This window comes from Ostrinia furnacalis, unplaced genomic scaffold (genome assembly GCF_004193835.3).
Source record: "Ostrinia furnacalis isolate ACB-3 unplaced genomic scaffold, ASM419383v2 OfSCF0069, whole genome shotgun sequence".
Taxonomy (NCBI): Eukaryota; Metazoa; Arthropoda; class Insecta; order Lepidoptera; family Crambidae; genus Ostrinia; species Ostrinia furnacalis.
In genome coordinates, this window is record NW_021130308.1 from 726,041 (window position 1) to 738,420 (window position 12,380).

The 12,380-nt window shown below is 36.9% G+C and overlaps 1 protein-coding gene across 7 annotated transcripts in view; it reads left to right on the top strand.

Annotated features, from left to right (window-relative positions):
• Nucleotides 1–12,380, top strand: part of USP (RXR type hormone receptor) — a 51,992-nt gene that overhangs the window by 32,606 nt on the left and 7,006 nt on the right. For 5 of the 7 annotated variants that reach the window (XM_028321282.1, XM_028321057.1, XM_028321129.1 and 2 more), the window contains 3 exons: nt 1,055–1,183; nt 7,944–8,082; nt 11,579–11,721. In XM_028321282.1, the coding sequence (XP_028177083.1) occupies nt 1,055–1,183; nt 7,944–8,082; nt 11,579–11,721 (411 nt within the window). The remainder of the gene's footprint in view (nt 1–1,054; nt 1,184–7,943; nt 8,083–11,578; nt 11,722–12,380) is intronic. The other 2 variants (XM_028321437.1, XM_028321210.1) reach the window with 1 other exon arrangement.

Below are 12,380 nucleotides of genomic sequence, written 5' to 3' on the forward strand. Positions count from 1 at the left end.
AGGTGAGCTCAGCCCTAGTTAGAGAACAAATGATTGACGTAGCCTGATGTGTAGATGTGGCATGTGAAGTGGCAGATAGTGCAGGAGAAGCGGCAGCGGGCAGCTAGAGAGAAGATGCTCATTCGAGCAGTTTTGTACAGGTGAGCACAGCCCTAGTTAGAAAACAAATGACTGACGTAGCCTGATGTGTAGATGTGGCATGTGAAGTGGCAGATAGTGCAGGAGAAGCGGCAGCGGGCAGCTAGAGAGAGGATGCTCATTCGAGCAGTTTTGTACAGGTGAGCACAGCCCTAGTTAGAAAACAAATGACTGACGTAGCCTGATGTGTAGATGTGGCATGTGAAGTGGCAGATAGTGCAGGAGAAGCGGCAGCGGGCAGCTAGAGAGAGGATGCTCATTCGAGCAGTTTTGTACAGGTGAGCACAGCCCTAGTTAGAAAACAAATGACTGACGTAGCCTGATGTGTAGATGTGGCATGTGAAGTGGCAGATAGTGCAGGAGAAGCGGCAGCGGGCAGCTAGAGAGAGGATGCTCATCCGAACAGTTTTGTATAGGTGAGCACAGGCCTAGTTAGAGAACAAATGACTGACGTAGCCTGATGTGTAGATGTGGCATGTGAAGTGGGAGATCGTGCAGGAGAAGCGGCAGCGGGCAGCTAGAGAGAGGATGCTCATTCGAGCAGTTTTGTACAGGTGAGCACAGCCCTAGTTAGAAAACAAATGACTGACGTAGCCTGATGTGTAGCTGTGGCATGTGAAGTGTGAGACAGGGCAGGAGGAACGCTAGCGGTAGAGAGACAGAATTCTCACAGGTGATCTGTATAGGTGATACGAACCTGAATAGAACGGTCAGGTGGCCTTGGTCTCACTTTTCTGAAGGGTCTTGGTGCAGCGTAAGTGAAGAGTTACGGAGGGACAGCTTTAATTTTTTCAATTAAGTATGTCAAACAAACAATGCAAAATAAATAACCTAATGTCAAAAGTCAAGTAATAACAGTCCAGACAAGTTTATCTAAACAAATATTATTATTAGGTTTATTTTCTTTCGCAAAAAGGCTTGGACTCAACTATACCGGGATTGTCTAGCAGAAGCGCGTAATATGACGCGTGAGAGAAAGCGAGAGGAATGGCAGCTATGGCAGGACGTCATGGCTAGGACAGAAGACCCAAGCAGTACTGTGCAGGTGAGCTCAATCGACAAAGAAGTATTGATGCAGACGTATAAAATTTGTGGTACAGGTGGCAATAGGCTGAATGTCTGGAGATTGCTAATTTCAGCTTTTGTATAAGGTGAGCTTTTTCGTGAGGAAGTTATGTGTATTTCTGTCAAAGAAAATGTATCCCCCTCTTCCCAGCTTTTGTTTCAAATGTATGTGAATAATGTTATTCTCTAATCTAACTAATCTTCCTGTAGCATTGAAAATCTGCCTTTTGTGTACCGTGTCTGCAGCGCCACGTTTGCTTGATTAGCTGTACACATCCAAAATATCATGAATTTTGTGTCGACCTAAATTATTCTACTGTCACTTTTGCTCGTAACTGTACTTCAGCTCAAAGTGCTTAATGTGTATTGAAGGCCTCATGAAATGCGCAGTGGCGCAAGATATAAAGAGCAGGCCACCTGGGGTCATATGGTATGTCTGTAAAGGTTATCTCAACGTTGATGTGCCACCACACTTGTATTCCAACAACCCACAATTTAGCGCTTGGAGGCGCCCTTGAGAGTTATTTTCAGCAATAAACTGTTTTGTGAATTACGTTTCTTAGTAACACTTTTACTTGGATATGTTTATCTTTGATCATAATAAAATGTAATGAGCCCCCGCTGTCCCACCGCTGGGCAATGGGCTGTGAAATTAGCTAATTAGCCCGATCGGCATAATTAAAGCGAGCGTAGTCACGCTTCTGAAGATTGCTTATCAGAAATTGGGATTGTTCATCAGCCACGATGATTTGAAGACAGAATTAGATGTTCATTATTTATTTCGACTGTTTATTTAGGCAATATTTGAATATAAAACACGAAGATGTTTACCAACCTTTTGAAGGATCCACCTACGTCTGTCTCTCACTTTGTAATTACAAGAAGTGGTTTTGTTCCACACAATCACTATAATATGCGAGTAATTTGTTAATTTTGCTATTAAAATAATAATAAAATATGTGGCCTGATGTGCTGGTGACTGCACCAGTGCACCTGTTAAAGTTAAGAGTCGAATTCACAAAACACAATGAATGAAAATTTCACATTAACGGTAGGTACTTACTTATTGAAGGAAACAAATGAGAGTAGAAAAAATTCTTCAATTAGGAATAAACGAGCGTAAACAGATACGACATTATTTTTATTGAAGGCACCTTTGATGATACGTTGATATTTGATTCGATAAATATTACCAGAGTCAATTTGCTATCGTTTGAATGACACGCAATTAACTCGTGCGTCAAATACAGTACTCACTTCAATGAAAACATCGCAAAAACGACTTGGAAATTAATTAGCGTAAATATTCCACTTTGCTCGTTTCACCTATGACTTAATTAATGCGTTACTAGGTTTCAGCACGCCTTCACTTGTTTTAAAATTAATTGCTCACCTGATTATTTCTTCGCGTTAGACAAGAGAAAAACTACTTTCTGGTTCAGACAAGTTTATTAAAAGTTTTTGGTGTGATTTTACCATATACGAGATTATTAATCGTGTATTTATTGTGTTTTATTCAGTTATTACATGTTACTCATAATTTAAAAGAAGTCTTAAGAGTTTACGCACTACACATAAACTGTCAAATCGTGGTATGGGCAAGGGCATAGCAGGAGCAGAAGTGCTGGTAAAATTTATGGTGTGCCATAAGCCATTTCGTCCGCACTCCTGCATTGCCGTGTACATATGTTATTTTCGATATTCGTGCGTGAGCGTGCGCATAAGTGCACGCGTATTTTAATTGCGTTAAACGCATGTTGTATCCTAGCAAAAAGCCGTAGAGCCTCTTCTCTTAAAGTAGTTTAATTAAACAATCTATATTACCTTATTATAACCATAGTATAATAATGAGTATTGCAATGTTACTTACCTAGTTAAGGTTTATAACAATAACATAAATAACTTGACTACACAGGAATCGCGTGGTGTTTTTATGCAACAAAATCGCAGGGATACGGTCGCGTACGGTCGTTAGAAATAAAAGACTCGCGGTCCGATTAATTAAAACGACTGCAATAAAAATAACTTGACCGGTGACTCGCCACAGATTTCTTTGTTTATGGCCCGACTATCCCATCGATCTTGTGTCGTTTTACTCGTTTTCCGCGGCTTGATGACGCTGCGTAATTTATATTTGGAGAAGATATCGAAAAGTACCTATGTAGCTTTGTTGTTTGCAGAAAAACATGGCGAATCACATTACAGTCACGCCTCGAATCTGGTACTATCTAGCTAGGTGTTGCGTAATAGCTGTGTTTTTGTTTTGCCCACTACTATTCGCTGCGGAGTTTTTAAAATTTAAAGTTTGTTGACAATAATGGGTGGAATTTGTGATTCACAGAGAGTGAAATTACAATATCTCTTATTTTGCCGAATAAAATACAATTTTAAACGCGCACGCGCTTTGCTGTTTACACCAAACATCAATATTACTCGGCGATTTGTTTTAAACCAATTTAGATGTTAGGTATTATAGTTTAATTAAGACTTGCCTCATGCTAATCGATAGTACCTAACAGACTGTGAGGTGTTCATTAGCAATACAACAATAAGTTTATAAAACACATTCAAGAACCATGTGTGTAACATACCTAAATGTACAAAGGGCATACAATAACAAGCTTTATCGGAGAATATCGATACAAAAACACGTTTACACGTTATTTTTAAGTATTTTCGGTTGAATAAGACTTATGTTGTATTGTTGTGTGTAGCTGCTGATACGGTTTCCCTTTGAGGGCGCCTACAAAGGGCTGAAAGGGCGTTCAGGACCACGTCGCCCTGGCTACGACCTTGAAGGTAACTGGGTACATAGGCTACGCGCACACTTATCCAGTTGAACTTGGCTGCAAAGGAATTTCGGACGAGGTATGCGAACTGTCCCGTTAAATTCATTTAAATCCAATTCAAAACTCTATATCGGCGAATATTCACGAGGATATTCGTGGTAAAGTTGTACAGTCGACATAACGCCAGATTTTGGAAACTTTAGTAAGTACCTACCTGGTTTTGATTGATTTGCCGTAGCTTAAAAAATTTACATAAAATATCACGAATGTCGCGATAGAACGATTTGCGGCCTTATATCGGACGTGACGTGACCGTTCCATGCGTGCGATATTTACTCATATTAGTAAAATAGTGTAAAATGGAGTATTAAACAGTAAATTGCCGCTATGAAAACTTTTGCTAAGATTGTTGTTACATGACTAATGCCCGTATTAGTATTAACAAACATTACTATGAGGTCTCACAGTGCGCGTGGACGCACAGGGTGACGCACGACAGAGCTCTAAATAAATAATAATTAAAATAACTCTATTCAACGCTTCACTTTAAGCAAGCATCGTTTGTGAATACGGGCTTAAGTCGATTTCTGAACAATAACAATAATTTCCATAAAAGTTGTGCTGTATCGAATTATTCATAGCCAGATAATAAATGTACCTATATTAATCTAATAGGTCTAGTTATTACCGGTTTATAAAACCCAGTGAAGCTATCATACAAATTGCAGGTTCATTTAGCAGAAGCATTATATTTTGTTACCTAACTAGAAAATTGCGTAATTTAATATGTATACGGGTGCCCTTATTGCGTATCAAAGACACTTATTTGCCTTGTCTTTTATTAAATGTCCCGTTGTTTGAACTGAGAGAATAGCTAAATAACCCCCCGGAATTAATTAGTGTTTTATTGTTTCTAACTATACCGTTCCTTTTATTGATCCAAACATACCTATGTAGCAAATTGTTGAGTATAAAAAACTTAATGTTATTTATAACAAGAAAGAAATAAAGTCTATAAATCACAATGGATTAAGGATCTGAAGAGTGGTTTATAAACAAAAATAAAAGGACAATGTTCGTTCTCCATACATTGTTCGCCTAAAGAACCAACAATTTTGACATATTACTACCCGAAAGCGAAATAATACGATTCTGTGTGTAAGAACAATGATTCCTGATGGACACTTGCCATAAAATTAATGATTAAGAATATTAAATCACAGCGATTTTATAATATGTCGTTTATGACAACATGGCGTCTAATGTATTGTGTGAATGTATGAACACCGATTCGCGAAAAATGTTTTGTATTGTCGTCACGCCGAGTCGCAGCCAAATAGTATAAAATAATAGAACAAGTTTTAGAAATACAACTCGGCATTCCACTTTTATGCAAAATTTCAGCTCAATGGGAAAACGGGAAGTAAGTAAATTTTAAGTTGCAAGATTTTACAACTCCAGATGTCAAAGAAAATAAAAGCTTGTAGATAGCTTTACAAAGAAAAGAAAGATTTATAAAGAAAATAAAAAGTACTGTCTACGATACATTTGTTAGGCCGTGTTGCACCGTCTTGCTTTAACATTGACATCAAAATTTTGGATGTCAAAAATTTGTCTAACATAAAACACCGGTTATTGTCAGTTAGGGTCAAAGTTAGGTGGTGCATCTCAGCCTTAGTGTATTTTAATTAAATTTAATACAAATAAGGATGACGAAAATAATCGATAAGTGATCTCACTCGAATATTTCTTATAGTAGGTATACAAGATGTCGAACAAATGGTTACTTACTGAAAAAGTGCTTCATGAGACCTAGCAAACGGCATCAATGAATGATATGTTTAAAAGAACAAACTGAATCTATTCAAAAACCTATATTTCCAGCTTTCATACATTTAATACAGTCTGTTACAAACAAACACGAAATCAATGGTTTCTGAGAATTCTAAGTGCCTTAATGCCGTCCCCTTTATCTGTTTATTTAGTATTTATTAATTAGTATCTCTTGATGATATTGTAGCAAGTTAAACCTAAAATCATGTTTTCCGTAAACAATTTAAATAAGAATGCAATTTACGAGTTTGTTGTTTGATTATTATACACCACTAAATTTTTATCACCGAAAAAATTTTAACAGATTATGTAGAAACGTGTGGAATATTGAAAGCAAAAGAAAAAGAAATGGTTTTCATGAAGTTAATTTTTTTATTAAATTTTCGTTAGTCCGTATTTTACGCGTTACAGCTGGGTCACTCCGCTGCTTGCTAGAGTAGTCGTACGCGCTCGCACGTTGCATCGATCTGTCTGTCTCGCTCACGCCTCGACCACGCTTCCAGTGTTATTATTACATACTTAGCTAACTTAGACCATTTTTAATTCTAATAAGTGTTACATTATCGTACTTAAATAGTGCTAGCGACGCGTGTGTCAATAAATTACCAATTTTAGGAGGATATTTTGAGTCACTTTATTTTACTCTTTTTTTTGCACAAATGGGATCAGTATCAATAACTCATTACCCAGAATTTTTTTTTTCGGTGATTAAAATTTAGTGGTGTATATTACTCAATTAAAAATTTAAATTTCAAAAATTAACACTTCTAATATGGTAGGTATGGCTGACGGCATACATTTAGTATGAAATTCGGAAACATTGAATTTTCGCATAGATCCAGTTTATTCTTTGACCTATTTATTGTTATTGTTTTAAAGAGCTCATGAAGCACTTACAGGAACATTAAACAGTTTCTCGATATCTTGTATAATTAAAAATCAAGTGAAATCACTTATCGTTTCCACCCTGTACCTATACTTTTAAAAATAAACTCATTTTATACGTTCATTTNCCTGTAGAATAAACGTTAAAAGACTTATTTATTTAATTTTTCAATGCTTAAGTGTCCATTAGAATGAAAGGGTGCTTAATGTATTAAAAAAAATAGAAAATAATTATGATGGGTTAATGTTTTTGGGCGGTTTTTTAGGCGGTTTCTGACAATGTCCTTTGCTTTCAAGTGAAAAGATGAATAGGTTACATTTTTCAAATTGTAAATTGTACCTCATAAATATCATAAAATGGCAAGAAGCCATAATGCATCATTGTAGGTAATATTTATATTTGGTGCAGTCAATTAAACAATATTTATTGGGTCGTTATAGTGCAAACATCTTAAATCTAAGTACATATCGGGTTTCTTGTCGATTTGTCTTTTTATTTTTCAACTGTATTTTCGACCTAGTTAACTTTAAAACAAATACTTTTCAGACGCACCAATTACTAACTTATTTATTAGCTATTTACGAAAGGTGACATTAGTCGGCATCGCACCGACTAGCTAAAACATCGTAATAGGTAGGTATAGATAGATAATAATAAATTGTTTCTTGTCTTAGATAAAAATTTACACCACTACTGCACTGTTTGAAATCAAATGGAACTCGGTAATCCAAGGTAGGCAATAACACTGTTTTCGTATTGTACGTTCCGTCTGGTCTAGTTTAACCGTCAATAAGGCTTGGTTCAGAACGGATAACCGCGCGGTTTCTGAGCAGTTGTTAAAATATTTGTATCAAACCTGGCAAAAATTATTGCCTCGGTGCCTCGCCAATGAGAACCACCAAGAAACTTCGCGGTTAGCGTGGGATTATCGCTGTGTTTGAACCAGGCCTAAATTTCTGCCATTGATGGTTAAGTTTCCAGGAGGAAATCTTGAGAACCGCGTCGACATTTCTCAAATATAGAAGGATGAAAAAATACGTTCTGAAGAGTGCCTTTGTTACCTTTGCGACGTATCTAGACGGTATACCACCGCGGTCTCTTTGACAATGGAGTTTAAAGTTTAGGGAGGGAAGTCTATCCCTCTAACTAACACGCAAATGAAAGATGCCAAATAAATAAAGCCCTTCCGCACTTACCAGTACCAAGTCCTGTATCTCCGTATCTTGTTACAGGAGCTGTCGATCGAGCGGCTGCTGGAGATGGAGTCGCTGGTGGCGGACACCAGCGAGGAGTGCCAGTTCCTGCGGGTCGGGCCCGACAGCAACGTGCCCCCCAAGTTCCGCGCTCCCGTCTCTAGCCTTTGTCAAATAGGTGAGCGTTAGAATCGTACTGTAACTCTAGCCTTATAGGTGAGCTTTTAAAATCTTACTATGACTCTAGCCTTTGTCAAATAGGTCAGTGTTTAAATGTTAGAAAGAAAGTAAAACTCTTTATTCGACCACTAAAGGTTTGACCAAACCAACGCGTGCAGTGCAGCCTGCGTGCGCGATGACGATGGTGATCAGTGGAAATCAGTAGGATCGCCATCGCGCACACAGGCTGCACGCGTTGGTTTGGCCGAACCCTAAAATTTATACAATCATGCACATTCATCAACAGAAAAACGATTATACAGGGTGGAAACGATAAGTGATCTCACTCGATTATTTCTAAACTATACAAGATATCCAAAAACTGGTTATTGATCCTGAAAGTGCTTCACGAGTTCTATCCAACGGTACCAATAATAAGTTACAAAATAAAGTGGAGCTATCCGAAAATTCAATGTTTCCAGCTTCCATACATTTAGTACTGCCACAGTCATGGCACTCATATCTTGATAATATTTTAGCAAATAAAGTCTGAAACCAATGTTTTCCATAAGTGTTTATTACTTTTTAAAAACATTTAACACTTCTAATATTGTGTGGCTGGAATACATTTAGTATGGAGGCTGAAAACATTGAATTTTCGGATAGATCCAGTTAATTCTGTAAACTACTACTGATGCCGTTTGAAAGAGCTCGTGAAGCACTTTCAGGATCAGTAACCAGTTTTTCGATATCCTGTATAGTTTAGAAATAATCGAGTGAGATCACTTAACGTTTCCACCCTGTATGTTATATTAACGTTTAGGTTACTCACGCTAACAATAACAAATCCGAAAAAAACCTTTATTTTATCCCTTTAGGAGATGAAGCTTAAACCAAATGTAAATTAGGGTTCTCCGGGCTTAAATATTCCTAATACTCGGACAAGATGCCTATCGGTTCGGTATCGCACCCTTAATTAATCGATTCTAACGGGTACGTGACGAGAGATTCAGTAATTTCAATAAATTATAAAGATGCTATTTCACGCTGCAGAATTGACTAGCAACGTCATAGGTGGTCTGTCATGATGAAATACAAATAAATAGATTACGAAATAAAGTAAGTAATAATGATCACTAATTATAATGATGTCGTGGATTTTATTGCAACGTCATGGGGTGGTGTCATGATGAAAGTACAAGCAAGTATATTATGAATTATAGTATGTAAGGCATAATGTGTACTAATTATAAAGAAGTCATGAATTTTATTGCAAAATTGACTAGAAACATCATGGGTTGGTGTCATGATGAAAATACAAACAAGTAGGTAGATTAGGAAATAAAGTGATAGGTCATAAATCAATGAGCACTAATCATAATGATGTCGTGGATTTTATTGCAATTGCAAAACGTTTAATTATACTGGTGTAATTTGATTAAGCAGATTAATGAGTCCAATGTACATTAGTAATCGTTTATTTCTTCAAATAACTTAAATAAATAACAACGCTGTTTTAAATGCGAAATGGTCACGAAAAACAAAGTGATATATGAATGACGTGGCAAGTACGATACGAGTACGACAAACATTACGATAAAAGGTATTGTCGTGATACAACAGGACAACGAAGGACGAAATTGTGAGTTGGTGTCGAGCTGAGCCATATTCTAATTCTATGATCTTTGCGACCAAAAATTCCGTACTTTTCATACACAAATAGTGACTGTACTTTACGCTCTAGGTATAAAACATTTGGCTCTAGATGTTATTGCAATATAAATAGTCTGTTTATTTAGCAAACAAGCAAGTCTTTTAAAACTTCACGTGCCCAATGCACGTCATCTACCGGCATATTTATTATTGTCCATATTTTAATGTAAAAACAGGTTTCCTTGTTATTTCTAGTATAGATAGACCACGAATAGGTGTGAAACAGTCTAATCTTAAAGATTCCACGATCATTCACTTATTTTTAATCGATTTGAAACGAATATCATTCGCGACGTAAGTAATCGATTTACTAGTTTATTTTTATTGCTATGATTGATTCAATTACTAGCGCGACCTCTGTCGCTGTCCAGGCTGCAACTTGTCCCTATGTTTTATTGGTGTGGCTCTATTACGCGGCGTAAATAAATTCCACACACTACAAAAAGCGAAGGAACGCAGATATGTATTATGTACATAATTATATAGCGTACCTATATAACGCGAAACTGGTTTGTAATGTCGTCGTTCCACAAAAATGCGTACTTTTTGTGTTTTATCTATACAAAATTCTTTAACTTTACATCATGGAATGTTTGAGTATTAGTCAGACATCATAAAAGTATTTGTTGTTACCAATAAAAGTTAGCCTTCTGTTCAAACTATGGTATGCGTCCGTAAAACGATTTTCTAATAAAAGTCGAGTAAGAGTGAACAAAACGAGATAAATGCCAACCCTTTGTGTGGTTGCGTTTGGGATGATAACACAAACACAAAGGAGAAAAAATATCCTTATCTCAATCTCGTTCTTAGAATTTTACAATGACCGGAGGGGAAAGTGATAATTAATATTTATTGCTCGGCTTGAAATTGTTTTCTGCAGCTTTATCCTCGCCCGGGACGACGTTATTTCTGCAGTATCCCTGTGTAAATTATTAATCGAACAAGTTTTAATTAACATGGATTCCGTTTATAATCACCCAAGATAATGTAAATACTTACAGATTTTTATGCTTCATTAAATAGAATCAAAAGATTATTTTTATTCCTCTCTTAGGTCCTACTTATGTGTTGGATTAGATTACCTTTTACAATGTGCTCATACTCAATCAACAATATGTGAATAAATTATTGTGTTGATTGATGTTTTATTGACTTCATGCATCATTAAAACTTGATTAATTACCTTTATGCTTTTTGTTTAATCGTAAACGATTTGATGGTGCGTTTAAAATGGAAGTTAATATTAAAGTTGAATGAAACGGTGACAAAAATTAAGTAAATAGAACTTGCTGTACCAACTAGAGCAGCGTCATAAAGTCTTGTACCCCTGTAAAACAGGTTTATATCCTTTTCTAGGTGTTTTATGTGTTAACCCTTTGGGGCCAATCTCAATAAATATAAAGCGCTTAGGTTGTTGCGCGAAAAGAATTTACGATCCATTTGAACTTTCATCGTTTGCATTGCGATATACGTATGTTTTAATTTTTGAGAAAATAAAAAACAATAAGTTTTTGACGTTGAGAAATTGGAAATCTTTTATATTTGAGTCGATTTTCACCAACCGTTTTACAAGACCCCATACAGATAATACCTATGTCAAAATATAGCTAAATAAATACGAACGAAGCCTTATTTTTAGAAAAATATTTGTTACTGGATCGGGCAGGCTCGAATGTTATCTTTTATAGAATTTTTCAAATCGGCCCATTAGTATCGTAACCTATATTCAATACAGACAATCAAAAATGATTCCTCTTTATAAGTGTAGATATGTTTTAACCGTATTGTGCGGTTGGTTCCAGGTAACAAACAAATCGCGGCGCTGGTGGTGTGGGCGCGCGACATCCCGCACTTCGGGCAGCTGGAGATGGAGGACCAGGTGCTGCTCATCAAGAGCGCGTGGAACGAGCTGCTGCTCTTCGCGATAGCGTGGCGCTCGATGGAGGTAACATCCGACTCAATACCATAAGGCTAAAGGGCCCTTTTACTTTGCGAGTTATTGCAGGCAAACACGATTCAGCATCGAAACAGTGAAACAGTGGCAAAACACATACGCAGTACTAAAAGCAGCGATACCGTTGCGATACAGCCTCGTGACTGTAAAACGCGCGTTTGTATCGCTGCAAAAAGTCCCAATGTGTAAGCTCCCCTCCCCTAGTAATGGTATGCCCCACCTACATGCCACGTTTCTTCAGTGCTGGGTATCCTGCCTAAAATAAGATTTGCCCATTCTCTCCTCATAAGCTCGCCTCGCAGAAGCTGGGCCATAATAACGTCACCGTTTGTTTTAAAATGTGTTTCTTACATTCACGTTCATACGAACGACCTATTTTAATGGAAAGTTATTATGACCTACTAAAACATTGTTGCCCGGTGTGGTTGCCCTAATTATTTTGCCTTGATGATACAAAAGTTCTAACAGATTGCTTATGAACTGAAAACATTTTCTCCCGATCGCCTCGATAGCTTTTTAGCTAGATATAGAAAATTATCTTTTCAACACTATCATTATTATTTCGTTGTATTATTTTAAAATTACAGAGACCGATCCAACCTAAATTAATATACCCTCTGATTGCCTTAAAAACATTAACGACTTGTTTA